General features: G+C 35.8%; 3 protein-coding genes across 6 annotated transcripts in view; 2 read left to right on the top strand and 1 right to left on the bottom strand.

Moving 5' to 3' along the window:
• LOC105230022 (immunoglobulin superfamily containing leucine-rich repeat protein 2) overlaps positions 1-11633 on the top strand; it is a 34253-nt gene extending 22620 nt beyond the window's left edge. For 3 of the 4 annotated variants that reach the window (XM_049451796.1, XM_049451795.1, XM_049451797.1), the window contains 7 exons: positions 5370-5568; positions 7312-7455; positions 7727-7846; positions 7954-8044; positions 8445-8630; positions 10618-10767; positions 10843-11633. In XM_049451796.1, the coding sequence (XP_049307753.1) occupies positions 5371-5568; positions 7312-7455; positions 7727-7846; positions 7954-8044; positions 8445-8630; positions 10618-10767; positions 10843-11012 (1059 nt within the window). In that variant the 5' untranslated portion in view covers position 5370 and the 3' untranslated portion in view covers positions 11013-11633. Of the gene's footprint in view, positions 1-2608; positions 2713-5369; positions 5569-7311; positions 7456-7726; positions 7847-7953; positions 8045-8444; positions 8631-10617; positions 10768-10842 lie in introns of those variants that run through there. The other variant, XM_049451794.1, reaches the window with a different exon arrangement.
• Positions 11634-14253: 2620 nt separating this feature from the next.
• LOC105230021 (uncharacterized) lies at positions 14254-15465 on the top strand. Its single transcript, XM_011210589.2, has 3 exons — positions 14254-14764; positions 14824-14991; positions 15185-15465. Exons 1-3 carry the CDS (start codon positions 14500-14502, stop codon positions 15427-15429), a joined length of 678 nt encoding a protein of 225 aa, XP_011208891.1. The 5' UTR covers positions 14254-14499; the 3' UTR covers positions 15430-15465.
• Positions 15466-16455: 990 nt separating this feature from the next.
• LOC105229968 (uncharacterized) overlaps positions 16456-19639 on the bottom strand; it is a 32534-nt gene continuing 29350 nt past the window's right edge. Inside the window, exons 22-26 of the mRNA XM_049452755.1 lie at positions 19451-19604; positions 19186-19371; positions 18559-19115; positions 18192-18490; positions 16456-17050 (exon numbers count right to left, since the gene is read on the bottom strand). Of these exons, the coding sequence (XP_049308712.1) occupies positions 16864-17050; positions 18192-18490; positions 18559-19115; positions 19186-19371; positions 19451-19604 (1383 nt within the window). The 3' untranslated portion in view covers positions 16456-16863. The remainder of the gene's footprint in view (positions 17051-18191; positions 18491-18558; positions 19116-19185; positions 19372-19450; positions 19605-19639) is intronic.

Raw genomic sequence — 19639 nt, 5'->3', positions numbered from 1 at the left:
AAAGACTATCCTGAAACCTAGTCGAATGTAATTACTTCCAAATGTTTCTAAAGAAGTAAAATTCTATCGGCATTTAATCCTGGGGCGCCTACCAGATACAGATTTGTAGACTAGGATAAATTAATTTCTTGACCTACACGTTTTATTTGACTTAACCTACTTTTCATATAAGCACAGATATGTACATACATTTGTAAATATGTATGTATTAAATTGCATTTTTCGTTGCGAAAATCTGCCATTAGACGGACGATGAACTTATCCAATTCAATTTAGTGCATTTTGAGATCAGGGTTAGCTTGCAATTGTTGTTATATTTTTGGTCTTCTTCAGTCAATGGACTGTCTCCGTCAATTCACTTTCAGTAGAATGCTTATTTTACATCATACATACATACATACATATATACAAAGAGTATTGTTTCTGTTAATAGCGTTAAGTGATCTTACATATACAAAACACAAATAAACAACAATAGCAACAAACACAATATGTTGTATGTTTGGTTATTGTTGTTGTTTTACGCTCTTACACCTGCCTGACGAGCCCACTTCCCGCAAGCTGAAGCTTAGCAGTGCAGCGGCGGTGCTTTAGAAAGCGAATGTTGTCGCAATTATCTGCTCATTTGTGTATTTGTGTACATACATACATAAAGGGTGATTTTTTAAGAGCTTGATAACTTTTTAAAAAAAAAAAACGCATAAAATTTGCAAAATCTCATCGGTTCTTTATTTGAAACGTTAGATTGGTTCATGACATTTACTTTTTGAAGATAATTTCATTTAAATGTTGACCGCGGCTGCGTCTTAGGTGGTCCATTCGGAAAGTCCAATTTTGGGCAACTTTTTCGAGCATTTCGGCCGGAATAGCCCGAATTTCTTCGGAAATGTTGTCTTCCAAAGCTGGAATAGTTGCTGGCTTATTTCTGTAGACTTTAGACTTGACGTAGCCCCACAAAAAATAGTCTAAAGGCGTTAAATCGCATGATCTTGGTGGCCAACTTACGGGTCCATTTCTTGAGATGAATTGTTGTCCGAAGTTTTCCCTCAAAATGGCCATAGAATCGCGAGCTGTGTGGCATGTAGCGCCATCTTGTTGAAACCACATGTCAACCAAGTTCAGTTCTTCCATTTTTGGCAACAAAAAGTTTGTTAGCATCGAACGATAGCGATCGCCATTCACCGTAACGTTGCGTCCAACAGCATCTTTGAAAAAATACGGTCCAATGATTCCACCAGCGTACAAACCACACCAAACAGTGCATTTTTCGGGATGCATGGGCAGTTCTTGAACGGCTTCTGGTTGCTCTTCACCCCAAATGCGGCAATTTTGCTTATTTACGTAGCCATTCAACCAGAAATGAGCCACATCGCTGAACAAAATTTGTCGATAAAACACATTTCGAACCGAACACTGATTTTGGTAATAAAATTCAATGATTTGCAAGCGTTGCTCGTTAGTAAGTCTATTCATGATGAAATGTCAAAGCATACTGAGCATCTTTCTCTTTGACACCATGTCTAAAATCCCACGTGATCTGTCAAATACTAATGCATGAAAATCCTAACCTCAAAAAAATCACCCGTTATAAACAAATATACGCCTTTTATTTGTTTATTCGACATTTGGCAGTTAACAGTTTGCCGCTGCCGTGCCACTTGACGGATTGTCGCGTTGACATTTCTAATGATTTCGTTAATTTGATTTCAATATGCCGTTTATTTCCATTAAAAATGAACGGGTTACCTTTAATTTTGTTTCATTTTATTTGTTTTTGTATTTATTTATGGCCGATTAAGCTGATATAATACGAGGAAGAGCAATTGATCAGCATTGTTTGGGCGCATTTCACGGCTTATTTGCTTGTTTGTTTGTTTATGCGAGTGTTATTTGACTTTTACACACGCTCACACATACTCACATATGTGCATGATGCAATGTTTGCTGGGTGGCGTGCGCTCGTACTTGGTCGATCCGCGTTGCCGCCGCTAACGGCGAACGCGGTGATTTTGTGAGGTAAACTTTCCGGGGCGCATTTGATACGCTTCATTGCAATTGTTTGTGCACGTCCGTGCCCACCTGTGCGCGGCGACCTCAGCTGTCTGTCGCACACCCTGCTGCATGGGGTGGGAATGTCGACGGAATCCGGCGTTTGAATGTCGCACCTTTACATGGCCGGCTTCTGTCACTCGGTTGTTTATAAACATGCATTTTTATTTAATTTTTTTTTACGTTTTTTTTTGTTTTTCTGCCTTTAGATAGATGTGTAAATATGTATGTAGGTTTGAAAATAAAAACGTGACGAGATGCATCGGCAATGATCTTGTATGGCAATTCAAACCATTTGTTGTATTTGTTTATAGAAATTTCAATTATTTTTATTATATGCGAGTGTATTTCAATCAGTTATTGCATTATATGTATTCTGGCTCTTGGTTGTTTAATTTTATCAATTTGAGACCCATAATATTATTGTTGTGTTGTTGCTTTTATTTAATTTGATTAAATTGTACAACGTTATTCCAAATTTATATGGCATAAAATTATATTTCTTTTGAGGTCGTTCAAAGCGGTTTGTTCGGTTTAGGTTTCAAGTTCTACCACACCAATTGTCGTCGTTTTGATGGGATGGACGCAGCCACGATATAGTTCGACAGTCATATTTCCGGATGTCATCCCCACGGTAACGGAATGCCTCGACCACGAATCCAGGTATTAACAAATTCAAAAAGTCGGCAAGCTAAGGTCATTATGAATGTCATTTAGCAGCTACATTTACTGAGAAAACGATCCACTTTTCATTTCAATCCAGTGAGACGGGTGGCATTCCGACCTGGATCACCAATTAGTGACCATTTTGGGGGTTAACACTGTTAACTGTATTTACAAGATCTAAAATTAAACCAGGTGCATTATACTGACTATACCAACAGAACTGGACAGCTGTTTACAAACTTGAAACATTAAGCTCGAATTAGTGGGGAAGCGTGAGTATACTCTTCCGAAATCACTTTTGTATACGAGATAGGTAGGTGGGCAAGTAGGAAGGGTGGCTGTCTGACAACGCATCTAGGTCTCTGGAGACCCATTGTTAAGCCACCGAGACTAATATTCCTTCATCAGTACTTTATTTAATTTACTTTTGCATCCTCTGGTTATCCAGAAACCCTCAGCCGATAGTTGCGATTCATTTTCTGTACAGACCCCTGCATTCGCATAGAAGATGTTTTACTGTCTGCTGTTCCATTCATGCTACATTTACATTTACCCGTTTGTTTCGCAAGTCAGGGATTGACTCCGTCGAGATTCATAATTTATAACATTTTCGTCAATTAAAGTGGCCTTTTCGGAGCATAATATTAGGGTGGTGCCTATTCTGGGTAGTTCATCTACTTCACAGTTACCAAAAATATCACTATGCCCTGGAACCGAGAGCAGGTTTATCGTGAAATGGGATGTTAAATCCACTTAGATATCAAGGTATTCTTTTACTAACTTTGACGAACCCATAAGCGACTGTGGGTGGTGGTGGTTAGAAACGGGAACTTACTAAGTATAATAGTCCCTTATTGCAGGCGACTAATTGGGAGGATTCCATCAGTCAGGCGATTTCGCTGCCAGTTTCTTACAGAACAAGTGTGTGGGCAGCAAGTGTAAAATTTCGTTTAGTTCCTGACTTAGCGTTCTTCTAAGAGCTCCACTGATGCATACATATATTAGCGGTTCTTTGTATTTTTTTCATACGTCGTATAGCGTATTTCTTTTCCATTATTGACAACCTACCAATATACCGTATGTCATAATTAAACTAGCAACTACTATGTAGAGCCAATGAGGTACCCGATTCATCCTGATTTGGGCTTGTTGCTTTTTTCAATCTAGCGTCTATGTTTGGTTTCCACGAAAGCTTCCGGTTTGTATACAAATTTATATTGGACTTTATATCGGGTGTACCACGAGTATACATATGTATGTACATCGTTTTAAATGATGGATAAAGAAAATAATTATATTGATTAAGTCTTGTCTTCGAAATGACATCGAAGCACATTTCGCATGTCTTGGACATGATTTATACTGTCGAGAGGGAAATTGCTTTGTCAAGAGCTTGTTAGCTACACTGAGAGAGGTAAGTTTTTGGATCTTTAGAGTTTGAGTTTCGAATGGTCTTTGAGGTCATTGCGAACTTTGTTCATATGGGTTTTTCTCTATTATATGAGGCAAGGTTTGAAAGCTTCGTTGAAAAAATTAACTTTTGGTTATTGTTTTGGGTATGATGGTTGTTAGACTTGTACCAAAAGATCTGAATCTTTTGCAAAAATGATATTGAGTAGAGATTGCAAAAAAGTGGTGACAACGTAGCTGAGAGCCCTATATTCACCAAACGCATCACCATTGGTGATGGGAAGTTGGTTTGTAGACATGACGTCGAAACTCCAATCATCTAGCGAATAGCTCTCCAAAAATGAGCCGTTGAAGGCCATCCCTACCGAGACTAATAACAAATGTATGAAAAATGGGAATAACCATTGGTATGCTTGTATTGGTTCTAGAGTATATTTTGAGATTTGTATAAAATATGTGAAATTGTAGTTTTCTTCATCAGTCCGGGTCAATTTTGATCGGATGTTATAAGATGAAGCTTCTTTATGGAATATATTGCTTTATAAATATATATCAGACGCTGTGGATATAGTAAGATTATGGAGAAGAGTTATTTTTAAGCGTTAGTTATTAAAAATAAGTTCGATAGTACTTCGTTTATTGCAACATACATATATTCAAAATGTATGAACATAAAACCGTATATTATATTTGTATTAAACGCAGTAGTTAACTAGATTAGTAGACATTGAACCAATTTATATACAGTTTATCGCGAATTACGTACATATTTATTGCATATATATTTATCTTTGAATTGTCCGACATTAAGTACTTCAACAACGGAACACACTCACAGAGTCTTTGACCGATTTACCCGCATCAACATCCACACATACAATTGAATATTGCGATTAATAAATGGCACAGACTAATTTAGTAGATATTGAGTTACTTGAGCGCGCGAGTATATCGTATGACAACAAAAATATTTCAGAGATTCAGTAAATCAATGAAATTTCGCGCGAACTCCACAGACGACACAATGAATCATTATTGCATCATTTGTGTGGAAACAAAGCCGCGGCGGTGTTGAGGTCTTTGTCCTCCACCAAAAATCCTTTCTTCTTTACGCTGCATTGGTTGTTGTGCTACATTGTTGTTGCTTTTATTTAATTCATTTGAACTTGCAATCATGCGCGTTCTCTGCATTTGCTCTTTACTAATCTACTGGTCTACTCTTTCGTTGTTTCACTCTCGTTTAGTATGGACTTGCATGCGGTTGCTATAGCGTTGTTGGCTCTAATCACAATCAACACCAAGATGATGATGCCATTCGGTTATGTCGGCGTTGTGCAGGACGAACGCAAGTGCCAGTATTTAAGACCGTCGCGCATGCTCAAAATCCGTTGCTTCGAAATGAATCTGAGGGAGGTGCCACAGTACCTGAAATCGTCCGTTGAGGTGAGTAAAGTGATAAAAAAAACTAAAATATAAATACTAATTAAACAAAAAAAATATTAATTAAGCCATAATGCTCAGCTATTAGTTGATTTGAAATCAATTGACCGCGAGTGCGATCTTTGGCATTTCTGAGTTGCTTAAGTTTAACTTTAAATGTCAACCATTGACTTTTGTTTAAATGCAAATTCCACCGTGCTGTTGCGCCGTCGTGCATCTGCAAGGGTTAATTTGTGTCAAGTAGCTTGATAAGGTTCGCATAAAGTACTCAGTCGCCAGCGTTTATCCGATTTATTATAATTGTGTGTACGGTTTTATTTTCTTCCATGGGAACCTGCACCCATCAATGCTCATATGTATCTAGTATATGTGAGCGGTGACTGTCTGCTGCGAAATAAAATTCAATTGACTTTAATTGAACGCACAAAAGAAGTCGCGATAATTTCCTAAAAAATATATGTACATATATACATATATACAAATACTGTTATACACCTACATTTTCTTTTTTGCTTAGCTGTGCTTGTACAAGCGCGCTTCCTGCAAGCGTGCCCTGTAGGAAAAATTTCGAGTTTCAAATTTGACAAAAATTATTTTTTTGTTTTTTAAATCTTTAAAATAATTAAAACATAATACTTTGAATAGGAGTATTTAAAAGGAGCCAAGAATTAAAAAAAAAAAAATCGAAAATGAATTAAAAAAAAAAAACAAAAATGCAACATTACTGCAAATAACTACCATTTTATTTAAAACTTGTAGTTTTTAATACTATTCGATCAAATTTGACCCGGACTGTCAGTTTGCATGTATACAAATCTTTATTATCGCCCTTAAAATGGGCTCCTGAGCCAATATAAGCATGCCACTTAAACCAAATGTTATAAGTCTATACCGTGATGACTTTCAGTGTCTTCAGAGAATTTTCGCTTCGTCACCTGTAGGGATGCGTTTGATGAAGGTTATGATATGGATTATTACTGGCGATAAGTCTTGGATTTATTCGGTAGAATATCGTGACATATAGGTGAAAAAACCACGTCAAAGCAGGCCAAAAATCAAGGTTATGTTGACAGTTTCCTCCGATAATCGAGGTGTGGTGCACTCCGAATTTCTTCAGACTGACCAAACTGTCAACAAGGAATACCATTTGTGTATGAGGCCGGAATTATGAGCCGAGAACTTTTGGGTTTTGCACCACGCTAATGCACCGTCGCATACTGCATTGTTTCTACGTGAGTTAATCGAAAAATGTTTCAACCGTGGCGGAACCACCACATTCGCCTGATTTTTTTTTTGTGACTTCTGGCTATTTAGCAAACTCAAACGACCGTTCCGGCGAAACCGTTTAAAGTCAGTTGAAGACATTAAACGTAAATCGCTAAGCAAATTGAAGGTTGTTACGCAAATTGGCTTTAACAACTGTTTCGAGGATTGAAAAAAGATCGGCACAAGTGTATTGGGGCCAAAGGGGATTACTTTGAGGGGGACGACATAGATTTTGAAGAACCAATCAAGATTTCTATTAATTTCAAATAAATTTACATGACTTCGCATTTTTCTATCATGGTCTCTAAAACAACATACGTATTTAGGTACACACAACACACACACATTCACAAGAGCAAGCTAATATTTTTTTAATGTCAACTCTCACGCAAACCGTGCAGGAAGTGTACTTATTTTGTGCGTCTTATCAGTGCTCAGTTTAACTACTATAACTAAATTTGCTTTCCCGCCTAATTACAGATTCTGGATCTCGCATTCAATCGCATTAAAAAGCTCAAACGCAACTCATTTGAACGTTACACAAGCATTAAAATATTAGTGCTCTATGAGAATAAGATACAATCGGTGGAGCCGGGCACATTTGCGCCACTAACATCGTTGGAGGTAAGTGCAGGCATACACACATACTTACATATATGCATATTTACACAGATACATATATACATATATCTATACATATGTATGTATTGTAGAACATTGCATGCGCTCTGTAGCACCAGTGCAGTTGTTAATTGCATAAGTGATATTAGCGTGATGACATTTTGTTCAAGTAATTAGTAAATTTAGTTATAATTGATAGGTATTTATATATTATAATTATACATCTATTAAAATATATTTCTTTATCTTATTTTTTTTTTTTTGAATTTAATAGGAGATTGATTTGTCAAATAATGCGCTCGTCTCAATACCCTTGGAAATCTTTCAATTACCCTCACTGCGAAATCTTTATGTTGACAGCAACGAGCTCTTTAATCTGGACCGCGATCTGCAGGTTTGTGCATATATAAATTTTTTTTTATTAAACAAATTAGTTAAACTGAAATTTTAAATAAATTTTAGCCACTGTTTAATAAAATGAATTCTAATAATTTTCTTTAGGGTCTTGAAACTCCAATACAAGCACCGCTGGAATATTTAAATGTAGCCGATTGCGGCTTAGAGAACCTGCCCGATTTGGGTGTACTGCCAAGTGAGTAATTAAATAATATGAGTATATACCTATGTTTATAAAAAAATATATTTTCATTGTTCAGGATATTCTAACAATTAAATAAAGTTATAATACTTTTGAAAAAATAAAAGAAAAAAAATAGACTCAACGTGATAAAAATAGTTAAGACACCAAATCAGTCTATATTAAACCAAATTAAATTAATTGATAGTATATTTTTTGGAGAAAATAATGTTTGTAATAATTTTATTTAAAATTGTTTTAGGTAAAAAATATATGGGAAAGGCCCTAACTAACTTTTTAGTCAATACGTCTTTGCCATACCATATTTGAACTACCTAATCAAGTTTTGATCAATCTCTCAAATATATTGCACGGATATCAAATTTTTAACACACTTTTTTAACTTTTTCTTCAGAATTATGGCAAATTAATGCCTCATCCAATCCGCTGACTGAACTCACCGTGGACACACTAGCCAATATGTGCAATTTGCGCACAATGGATCTGACAAAAACAGAAATCAGCGATTGCGCTCTACAACAAGTGAATCGGTACTTGCGATATATTGGCGCCAGCTCTAAATATGTCCCGATATCTTTGGGTAAGTTAAATAGAATTAAATACTTAAAAAAGAGTAAGGTTTGTTGGCAGTGCATGCCAATACTTATAAAAATTAATTGTTTACCAGTGAAAATACTAAAATGCTAAAAAGAAAATACAATCACTAAGTTTGATGAGGTTTGGATCGAACTTCTACATGATAATTTTTCCAATCTTACACCTCCGGTAATTTGTCATATTAAGTATGAAATATTGAATATAAAATATTGTAAATTGTTTCTCTTTTAAAAAGATGAATTCATTCTCCGCTCTCTCCTCTGTACGATAAGACCATAAAAGCTTCGACTCGGTTGTGGAAGTTCACAGATTCCCATTTTATATATCAACCCTATCATCAAATACTATTTGATTTTAGTTAGCTTCATTAAGCTCCGATTGAAAACAAAACCGAAAAATTTCGTGATTTGTGTAATAATGACTAAGAAATTATATGGAAAACTTTATTCCATCATGTTATATTTCTTTGCTTCATAAGCTTAGCTCTTGGAACTTTATTGCTAATAAGGCTCTGCATACAAGATGTTTTTGATTTCGTTATTGATATATATATGTATGCATATCCGGTGACTCATTTACTTACATCAATCATTTATTATGACTGCAAGTACAGGGAAGTTCAAAACTAAACTTTTGAATATTTTACTACCTCATATAGAAACGAGATTATATATTTTTTCATATACAAATTAAACATTTTATCCAATTTTTTTTTTAATATTTTGTAAATTATGAGGGTTTTGTAAAATTTTCAAAAGAAAAGTCCCTAGGAAATAATTAAAGTGACTAACGGGTGATCCAAGTATAGGTATTTTTTTCAATAGTATTTTTGGACAGATCACGAGTAAGTTGTGTAAAGCTGTCATGTTGTTTTTGTTCAGTATTGTTTAGCATTTCATCATGGAAAGACTTACTTATATAGCTGACCTCGAGCACACAACTTTTCTAAGACTGTACCTCTAAAGCTATTACTCGGATCAACTTTAAAGCTTAGGACAATATTTTAGATATATTATAGAATGAAATAAGATAATAAAAAAACTTCCTGTTTTGAAGCCCTGAAACACATGCAACCCTTAAGGGGCAAACCATTTGTGACGCCTTAAAAAGTGCGATTTTTGTGAATTAAAAAATCCATAGTTGTTTTAGAGTGTATTTATAAATATTTTAAAAATACACAGTAAAAATTTGAATTTGAATGAAAAATTTAAGAAAAATTTGTTAAATATTTTTCGAGCTACACGCGGTCTCCGACGAAAAGGTTCTCCACCGCTGCAATAAAAATAAAAGAAAAATATTTCTACCAAATATTCTACATATAATGAAACGATCGAAAAAATAAACCAAAAACTGACTAAGTGACAAAATTAAAAAAAAGTTGAATGGAAGCCATAAATTTTAACAATTTTGGCCTGCCAAAATTCGATTTTTGGTCAGCAAAATCTGTTAAATCATTGTATGGTGAATACGCAGAAAAAATTTTAAATTTTATTATGGTAGTTTTAACGGTATAGACAATCGTAACATGCAAAAATAATATATCTACGCATGTAATACAGTGTATGTATTTGTAAACACTAATCACTCACCATACAAGAAAATGTAATAGATTTGATCGTCTGTAATGATCGCGCCTTCACAGCTGTTAGGTGTTGCATACTTTTAGGCTGTGTGCTTATCAAATGAAAAGTAGGAAATGTTACTTTAGGAATGTATATGATGCAATTATTCGAGAACACGCGCTCAAACAAGCATTTAAACTCATACACGCATATTTATATAAAACTAACAACATAGTTCTATAAAATTTTGCCAAGAGTAATCAATAATAAAATAAATAAAATATCCAGTTATCGATAAAATAAACTTGTAATTTTTACAACGTTATTATTATATGATTCGTTTATTTTGCCCCCCTTTAACCAACACCCATTAGTAAACTACTAAAATTTTACAAAATCTATTTATAGACGACCTCGACAACACCAAATGTCCGGATCCATACAACGAAACTGTCAATTCAACGACATATCATAGCTGTAAAGCAGAGGCTGAACTTGCCAAAGTGCTCAGCTGGCGCTGGTGGGCGATCGCAGCGGCAGCAGCATTGGCGATGCTCGGTAAGCGAATCTTAAAACGATGAAAAACTATTAAACAATTTAATTAATTGAATTCCTCCTTCTTTTCATTTACAGTCTTTACATGGTACTGCTGTCGTCGCAATTCGAAAAAGAAGAAGAAGAAGTCAAAGGCCAAAACCAAAGTAAATGCGCTGCCGCCCAAACAGCAACCGTTAGTGTCGCCCACGCTCGCGCTCAAGAGTCACAACGATCGCACAATGCTGCAGGACTGTGATTGTGCGTAATCGCTTAATTACAACCATAACAACAACATAGCGCGTAATTTTAGATGTACAAATGCTATAAATAGCTGCAATTAAATAGCAATTTATTTACAACTACAACAACAACTATACCAACCACTGAAAATGTAACTACTTAATGGCTGCGCCGCTTGGGCGGGTAGGGTATAGTTTTTTCCATTATTTTTTTTTCTTTCGAATATATTTAGTTGTTAGATAAATTCGCCATACAGCAAAGTGGTGCCAAAAAGTACTAAATACGAACTTAGATATCGAATTGCAACGAACTGAAGGCGAAATCGTTTTGCCAAAACTACAAGTGCCTACACTAGTAAACATAGTTGAATAATTTTCTTGTTATTTTTACAAACATCGTACATTTAGAGTACCATGTCAACATAAAAGTATTAAAAGTTGTAGCCTTAGCTTCGCTTAGTGTAAAATGTCTTTCTTAATGCAATAATATGGAATTATTTCGTTTAGTGAATTTGACAATATTTGTACATAAATTAATATGTAATTAAATGTTAGTTTAGCAAATTACACATATATATGTAAATATGAAATATATAAAGTATAAATGTATAAATAATAAAAACCAAAAAACAAAAATAAGATAAAATAGAAAAGATCTACCGCTTCCTAAAACTGGAAGCTTTAATATGCCAATCGAAAAGGTGCCTTCAATTGCTTCACTGCATTTACTTAGTATATACTTACATAATAAAAAATATGTAAATATTAATTAGTTTTACAAGAAGTCTTTACTTGTTGAAAAAGTAATAAGTTAAATTTAATTTTTATTTCTGAATAATATTTAAGTCTGTGCAAAATATATTTATTTACTGAAGTGCTATTTTATAAGTTAAATATATGGGTATATGATTTAAGTATATAATGTAATGTAGTATGCATAAATGATATTAAATTTATCTCACTGTTTTTGTAATAAATGTGAAATGCGTTCAAGAAAATATTTTCATTTCTTTTCAATAAAAGTAAAATATATTTACATAAAACGGTTAATTCAAATAAATGTACTTTTTTCAATAGCCTGTTTTGACAGATTGTCGCGTGATTCGTGTCAAGTTGTCATGTTATTTTTGTTTGAAAGATATGGTCAACATAATGATCTACTGAGCATACTATTCGCAACACCATTATCCATCTTGAGAAGAGGCATTTATTATTGGATAATATGCGACCGAATAGATCACGTCCGGCAAGGAGTGAAGAAAAGATAGCAGCCGTAGCTGGGAGTGTACACGATGACCGTGGGAAGTCATTCGCGGCAACTCGGACTGACGTATGGAAATAATTGGCGCATTTTACGTCGAGATATTAAATTGAAAGCGTACAAAGTAGAGCTCGTACAAGAATTGAAGCCGCTCGACGTTCCCAAGCGACATCGCTTCGCTCTATGGGCTCTTGAAAAGTTCCAAGATCCGATGCTTTCGAACCAAATTTTGTTTAGCGATGAAGCCCATTTCTTCTCAGTGGATATAAAAACATGCAAAGTTAGACCATTTGGGACGAAGTACAACTTGAAGAGATTTAAGAGTTGCTCATTTCAAAAAAAAAAAAAAAAACAAGTTTTTGTGATGGAATCATCGGTCCATATTTCTTTAGAAATAATGCTAGTGATGTCGCGACTGTTATCACGTCTTGATAATCGACTATTCGATGCCTAAAATTGATTTTGTTTCAATAAGACGACGCCACTTCTCACACATCAGATCAATCAATGTATTTATTGGGAGAAAACTTTGGTGAGCAGATAATTTCACGTTTTCTACCGGTCGATTGTCCACCAAGAGCGCGTAATATCACACCGTTAGACTTCTTCCTGAGGGATTCGTAAAGTGCAATGTCTATGCGAACAATCCCCATTCGATTCAGAGCAAAACATCACGCGTGTCATTCGCAAGTTACCAGTCGAAATGCTTGAACGAGGCATCGAAAATTGGACTATCTGAGATTCCAAGCAAATGCTTGCCATTTTTTCGCATCCATATAACTAGAATAGCGCCTAACAGTGAATTTTAAGTGGTACACAACCATTTTTTGCCAGCTGTCTTTCAATAAATTCGGAATGCCAACCGCCGAACTCTGCACCATGACAATGCGAGGTGTCACATATAAACTGAAACAACTGCTTTTTTGCAGATACCTCAATCAGAGTTAAAATGTGCTTCGACTTGTGATTTAAATGCATGCAAAAGTGTGGATGCATATGAACATCCATACCCAGCTCCTGAAGTTTCTGACAAGTCACACGATTTTAGTGACTTTCAGATGTTTTGATAGAATACATTTGCTCTACTACTGGCAAAAGCTGTACGCTCTGGACAATTACTCTCTCTAACTGAATTTCAATTTTTGACAATGCCGGTCTGAATTAAGAATTTGGTCATAGGGAAGCAGCTCATAGTTGATGGTTACCTACAGATCCTACAAATACATAACAAAACACTATTAACCGTCAATCTTGATTTGACAACGGGCTCATGGCGATCGACTTTTCTGCAATTCGAGATCAATTCACTAGGAAATTCGATATATGAAGTTTTTTTTGCAATGCTTCTTAGCAATTCAAATAGTGCTTATTAGTTAATAATTAATGTTGCAAAAATTTTGTCCCAATGTCATGTTATTGATCTACCTATCGTGGTAAAAAGGAAAATTATAAATTAAATATTTCTGTCATTGCTATCAACTCTTACCAACATAATGAACATCCAAGTGAATTTCTGTACCAAAATCATCTCATAATATCTACCAGCCCTCTGGTGTTGGCTTACCATTAGTTATATTTCATTAAATCGCAGTAAGTATAATTATTGTGAGGCATATGAATAGGAGTTTTACAACCAAGTTAAAAAATCAGCGAAAATTATAATTGTTTGTTATTACAAGGTATTTCAGATGTTTGGCCAGTTTATTTGTATACGCTCAAGCATGAAATGAAACTTTGTACGCGTAATTTTGGCATGCTTCTACTGTATAAAAGTACTGCAGTAGGTACTACAGTGCGTATGATTAACATTTAATCGGTTTCACATGCGAGAGGAAACTAGTTTATTCATGACACCACATAACACTGATTTCAACGTACGGTTCATTGCTCTTTAGTCCCATTAACTTATCCTGATTTTTCCTGTCAATTATATGCAAATAAACCAGTTTTACGTAAAACGCTGCTCATATACACACACACATAAACATACTTGTACATGGAAATTAATAAAAATGTGTCACTAACATGCAAAGCATGCATTTTCCATAGTTATTTGCAACGTACATTCGCAATTAAAGTGAATAACATGCAATAGATACCTACAGGATATAGCAGGACAACACAGGACTTTCGAGAATAACTACATTCAGTTGAATTTCATAATTCGCTGAAGGCGAACACAAGTCACGCTTGACAAACGAAATTGAAAGTAAATTTAAGGAAATTCAAAAAATATAAAATAAAAATTTAAAAATGAAATCGCTAGGCGAACAACTTGTCTGGTGCGTGCTGCCCACCTGCCTCCTTTGGATCTTCCACCAACTGGCGCTCAGTCAGGCTTATATGCGCAGCGTACACATCGAGGAGATACCATTTAGTCTGGCAGATAGCGCCGACGAAGCGTTTCAAAAGGAAGGCCGCTTATTTGGACCGAGCTTAGAGACAGAAGAACGTGGCATACTAGCGAAATCTGGACTAGAACAGCGGCGCGGCTTCTTCCATCTCTTCAATATTCCATGTAGATAGTTTAAAAAAGATTTTCATATAAAAATTATTGTTAACGCGGTAACTCCACAGATATAGTTTGCTTCTTTGCCGCCAAAGGCAAATGGCCCTTCATACCGACCTTCATGCAAGGACGTGTCGATGCAACGGCCAGGACATTTTTCAAACAAAACGATAGCGCCATTAAGCAGTTTTGCCAAAAGTGGATACAGATAAAGCAGTGTTTCAGACCACTTTTCGGTAATTATTAAATGTTTTGTTGACAAAGTGTATTTATGTATAAAAAAAATAGTTATTTTCCAGAAATTATTTAATCATTACTAAAAAAAATATTAAATTATTAAAAATATTAAGTTCATGACTTAATTACATTTATTATACAAAACTAAAATCATTTTTCGGTTTTTGTCAACGCATTTAATATCTTTCGCAGCTACAACAAGCCCCAGCGATGTTGAACAGCTTGATCCGCTACGCTCTACGCCTTGTACTTGCGCTAACTCGAACGAACCGATTGTTTACTTCGATCGAGATCACATTGGCAATGTAAGCCGTGACACGATTCTAAGTACCATTGAGTTTCTAGAAACTTTTCTGGTTCCACCAGTGTCGCCCACGAAGAAGTCGAAGAAGAAAAATCGCGTACGCAGTCGCGTGGATGAAATGGATATTGAATGAACCCTTTTATGTAACCTTCTTATTAATGACCGCTAAAATTTTAAAGTGATCCTTAAATTACAATAATGAAATGGAATATTAATTTCTTGCTAAATTTTTCTCGGAAGAGTATGAGAAAATAAATAAAATTTTTCTTTCTTTGAGGGATTCTTACATAAAATGTTCGTATTCGGAAATCAAAAAATTAATATTCGGTTGAAGGAAACTAATTTAAATAAATAAAACATTTGACGGAATTCTTTCTTTAAATTTTTTAAATAAGCACGTGAATATTTTCAAATATACAACCAAACGAATAATGAAGCAATAAGCAAAAAAAAGGTAAGTTGTAATATCCACACACCTCAGCGGAAACGGCTATCAGTGCCTTCAGCGAGTTTTGATACCTGCTTATGTTTGAAACGTCATTCGCAAGATCGTGCGACAGTTTCGTAATATTCATAAACCTGCTACTCTTATTTATGCGTTTGATGAATGTAAGGTCTTGTTGTCAAAAGCTTCTTGTGCGATCTCTACTTGACATTATTTTTGCAAAAGATATAGTTATTTTGGTAAGTCTGGCATTTGGGTATGTTGAGAAGTGAAAACATTAGCCAAAATGTGTTGAGATCGTCTGTTATCTATTGGATTTCCATAAGAAGATTTACAAGCACTGTTTCTTTAACTTCTTAGCTGTCATTCGTCATTAAGACAGATGGAAGCACCACTCAAATACTTATGTTCGTGATAAAGCAAAGTCGCCAAAACATTTCTGCAATATTATTAACAATTTTTAGTGTATTCATTAAAAACACAAAAGTTCAAACAAATTAGTTGTTAAATTTTTTCATGTTAAAAATCGCTTCAAAAACAAAGAGCTGCCAAACACACACTAAGTGGCACATAAAAGCCATAGAGATCAAACTTCACACGAACAAAAAAATGGATCAACTCGGGTGAAATTTGATTCAGTTGGCACCTTAAAAAATATTATTTTCCACAGGTTTTTTCGTAATACTAAAAATAGTAATATTATTGACTGTTTGAATTTTGGCAGCTTTATTTTGCATTTTTTTTATTAGACACTCTTTATAACAATAAAATATATTGGTAGTTATAGAGTACTGAATATACAAATTATAATATTTAAAAAACAAGGGACGAACTTATTATACAAAAAAATCTTCAGAACTGATAAGCACCCATATATAATAAATATGTATAATCTTAAACTATATGATATATGACTACGTTAGAATAATTAATATTTTTCTACAAAATCTACTATGACATAAAAATCTATATAAATATATGCATATAAATGCTCAATAAAAAATCTAAATGCTAATACTAAAATCTCAGCTTGTGTGAGTTTTGCGCTCACTTTTTTAAGATACTATGTACATTACTAAATTCTATAAATAACTGCTCTAACGAACCTCAGTCTAATTTTAACTAATCATCTATTTCCAAAATCGCATTCCATAGTTTTGCACGCTTCACGTTAAACTTGTTGTTTGTGGAAGTTTTGAAAGAATCATTGCCAGAATTCGAAAATTCTTGATAATCACAAATTGCATCCGATTTCTGGTCAAATGTAGCGGCCGTGCATGGTTTTAAGGCGTCTACATTCAACGGTTTGCTGGAAGTAAAAGATTGCCATGTAAAATTGATAGGTATATCCAAAAAACAATAATATAGTCTTAAAGAAATATGTTTTGGAGAAAGTCAAGGAAGGAGCTCCCTGGACCCAGAACCGTATAGAATTCAAGCTCATATCGTTCAATTAGTACCAAAATATGCGGGCTACCAACATTTGTGAAAAACAGTGCAACTAAGGTAAAATTATTCTATCTACAGCCATTTTACTTTTGGGCTTACTCATTCATTCGTCTTTATTGGCGTAGACAACGCTTATGTGGTTATAGCCGAGTTTAAAACAGCGTGCCAGTCGTTCTTCCTTTTCGCTTGGTTGGAAATTCAAAGTGTAGCCAGGCCCTTCTCCACCTGGTCCTTCCAACAGAGTGGAGGTCTTCCTCTGCTTCCCCCAGCGTGTACTACATCTAATACTCTCGGAACTTGAGTGTTTTCATCCATTCGAACGACATGCACTAGCGTAGCGTAGCCGCTGTCTCTTAATCCGCTAAACTATGTCAAAATCGTCGTACCATCGACTGCGGTATTCACCGTTGTCAATGCGCAAAAGACTCTAAAATCAACCTTTCTCTCAAAAACTCGTAACGTCAACTCATCAGCTGTTGTTTTGGTCCATGCTTCTGCACCAAATAGCAGAACGGGATGATGAGTGACTTGTAGAATTCGGTCTTTGTTCGTCGAGAGAGGACTTTACTTCTCAATTGCATACTCAGTTCGAATTATTCTGCGTTGGATTTCGGTGCGGGTGGAGCCATGTGTAGAAAATCACGCAAGTAAGGAAACTTCTTCATTCACTTAGGAATAAGTCGAATCGACATTTTTACACATGGCTCAAGTATCTCACGCTTCCGGTCTTAGAATAAGTATCCTCTGGTAAACCAAAAAACATTCATTCGAAGTCGAGCTAAAGTGAAAAGGCGAACAACCCTCCCCAAGGTCGTGCGCTGGGTTTGGAACCCGCCAAGTAAAAAACACCAACAATGAAAAGAAGAAAACTCTTCTCTCGAAAAAAAGCTCTTCTTTTCATGTTACCGTAAAATGGGGCCTAAATGTTATAAGCGACTCCGAAATTAAAATCCACCCCCACCACTTGAAAAAACTGTCATTATGTTCAAAGTACAACTCACCCATATTTGGCGAAATGAACGAGATTCCGGGTAAAGTACGTGGCTAGAGACGCATCTGCCGAGCTCTGCTTAAAATCGGCAAATATGACAGGCGCACGGAAGGTATAAATTAGATCATCACAATGTACCGAACCGAATTCGCCGATTGGCACGCCGCCCGTATAAATGCTCGTAAAGCTATGATGACCTTTGTAACTGAGTTTGTACAAATAGACCGGATACTTTTTCACATCGACTGTATGCACATAAGCACGGATGGCATTGTAGAAGGGATGATGAAAACCGCGATCGCTGATGCACTGTACCAAAAACACAAATAAATTTTTTAAACCATAAATCTTAATAATAAACAAACTCAAACACTCACGTCAAGGAAACCCTGCGCGGTTGTATTATCGATTACCGGTCGTCCCCCAAAGTACTCATCGATGACCAGCTGCGTCTTTACAGTCAACTGCTCACGCGTAAAGTGCGTTGGAAACTCGAGCAGCTTTTCGAACAGCTCGTGAAAGTTCGCATTGAATTGTTCTCTTAGCGTTTCATTGGCTAAGATGGAGAACACACGAACTGCCCCCTCACCCGGTACGCCACCATTCAGCCATGGCACAGGCGTGTATTTAGCCTCATTCATTATTTTCACAGGATGTTGTGTTAGAAATGCATGACCGTCGCCGTGCTTCTCGACGATTGGACGGAAATTCGTCATGGGATCCACATTCCAATATTTGAGTTTATCTCCGGCATTAATTATGTCTTCGGCGCTCAACGCACGTAAAGCGCGTGTGAGTTTAGCGGTGCTCAGCTCTTCTACATTACTGATGTTACAAAACCGTGCGATGTCACGAGTCTGTTGCAGCGGTGCGTCATTAATGGCAAATGGTACATTTGCGGTGCCGCTCATAGTGATAGCGCTACGAAAGAGACCTGAAAGTTGAACGAAAACGATTTTTCCTATAATATAACGATGCGGCAGCATTCGTAGGAGTTAACTTACCTTCGGATTGACGACTCAGCATGTGCAGGTGCACGGAAATGGCACCAGCGCTTTGCCCAAATATGGTTACCTTCTCCGGATCGCCGCCAAAAGCGCCGATATTGAGTTTAATCCAACGCAGCGCCAAATTTTGATCTTTAAGACCCAGATTGCCGGGCATATTGGCATCGTCGGTTGAGAGAAAGCCTAAAGTAAGAAAAAACCATCAGAAAGCATTAATAATTAAAAGAAAGGTTCTGGTGTTAATCAGTGAGTCAGTACTTACCAAATGGTCCTAATCTATAAGCCATGGATACCAAGATGATCTCTTTGGCTTCCATAATATATTCGGGACCATGTAATAGTGGACTGGCACTGCCACTAAACCAGCCGCCACCATGTATATAAACCATAACGGGCAGTAACTGTTTGGCGTCTGTCTAACGGGAAGACATGTAATGGAATAACTGATATT

This window comes from Bactrocera dorsalis, chromosome 3, assembly GCF_023373825.1.
Source record: "Bactrocera dorsalis isolate Fly_Bdor chromosome 3, ASM2337382v1, whole genome shotgun sequence".
Taxonomy (NCBI): Eukaryota; Metazoa; Arthropoda; class Insecta; order Diptera; family Tephritidae; genus Bactrocera; species Bactrocera dorsalis.
The sequence above is the reverse complement of the archived record's forward strand: the minus strand, read 5'-3'. Positions and strand labels throughout refer to the sequence as shown.

What these genes read in the sequence shown, in the direction of transcription:
- LOC105230021 (XM_011210589.2), top strand. Translation starts at nt 14,500, where the DNA reads ATGAAATCGCTAGGCGAACAACTTGTCTGGTGCGTGCTGCCCACCTGC. An exon ending in CCATCTCTTCAATATTCCAT is followed by an intron (nt 14,765 to 14,823) that starts GTAGATAGTTTA and finishes GTAACTCCACAG; the next exon opens with ATATAGTTTGCTTCTTTGCC. An exon ending in GTGTTTCAGACCACTTTTCG is followed by an intron (nt 14,992 to 15,184) that starts GTAATTATTAAA and finishes TATCTTTCGCAG; the next exon opens with CTACAACAAGCCCCAGCGAT.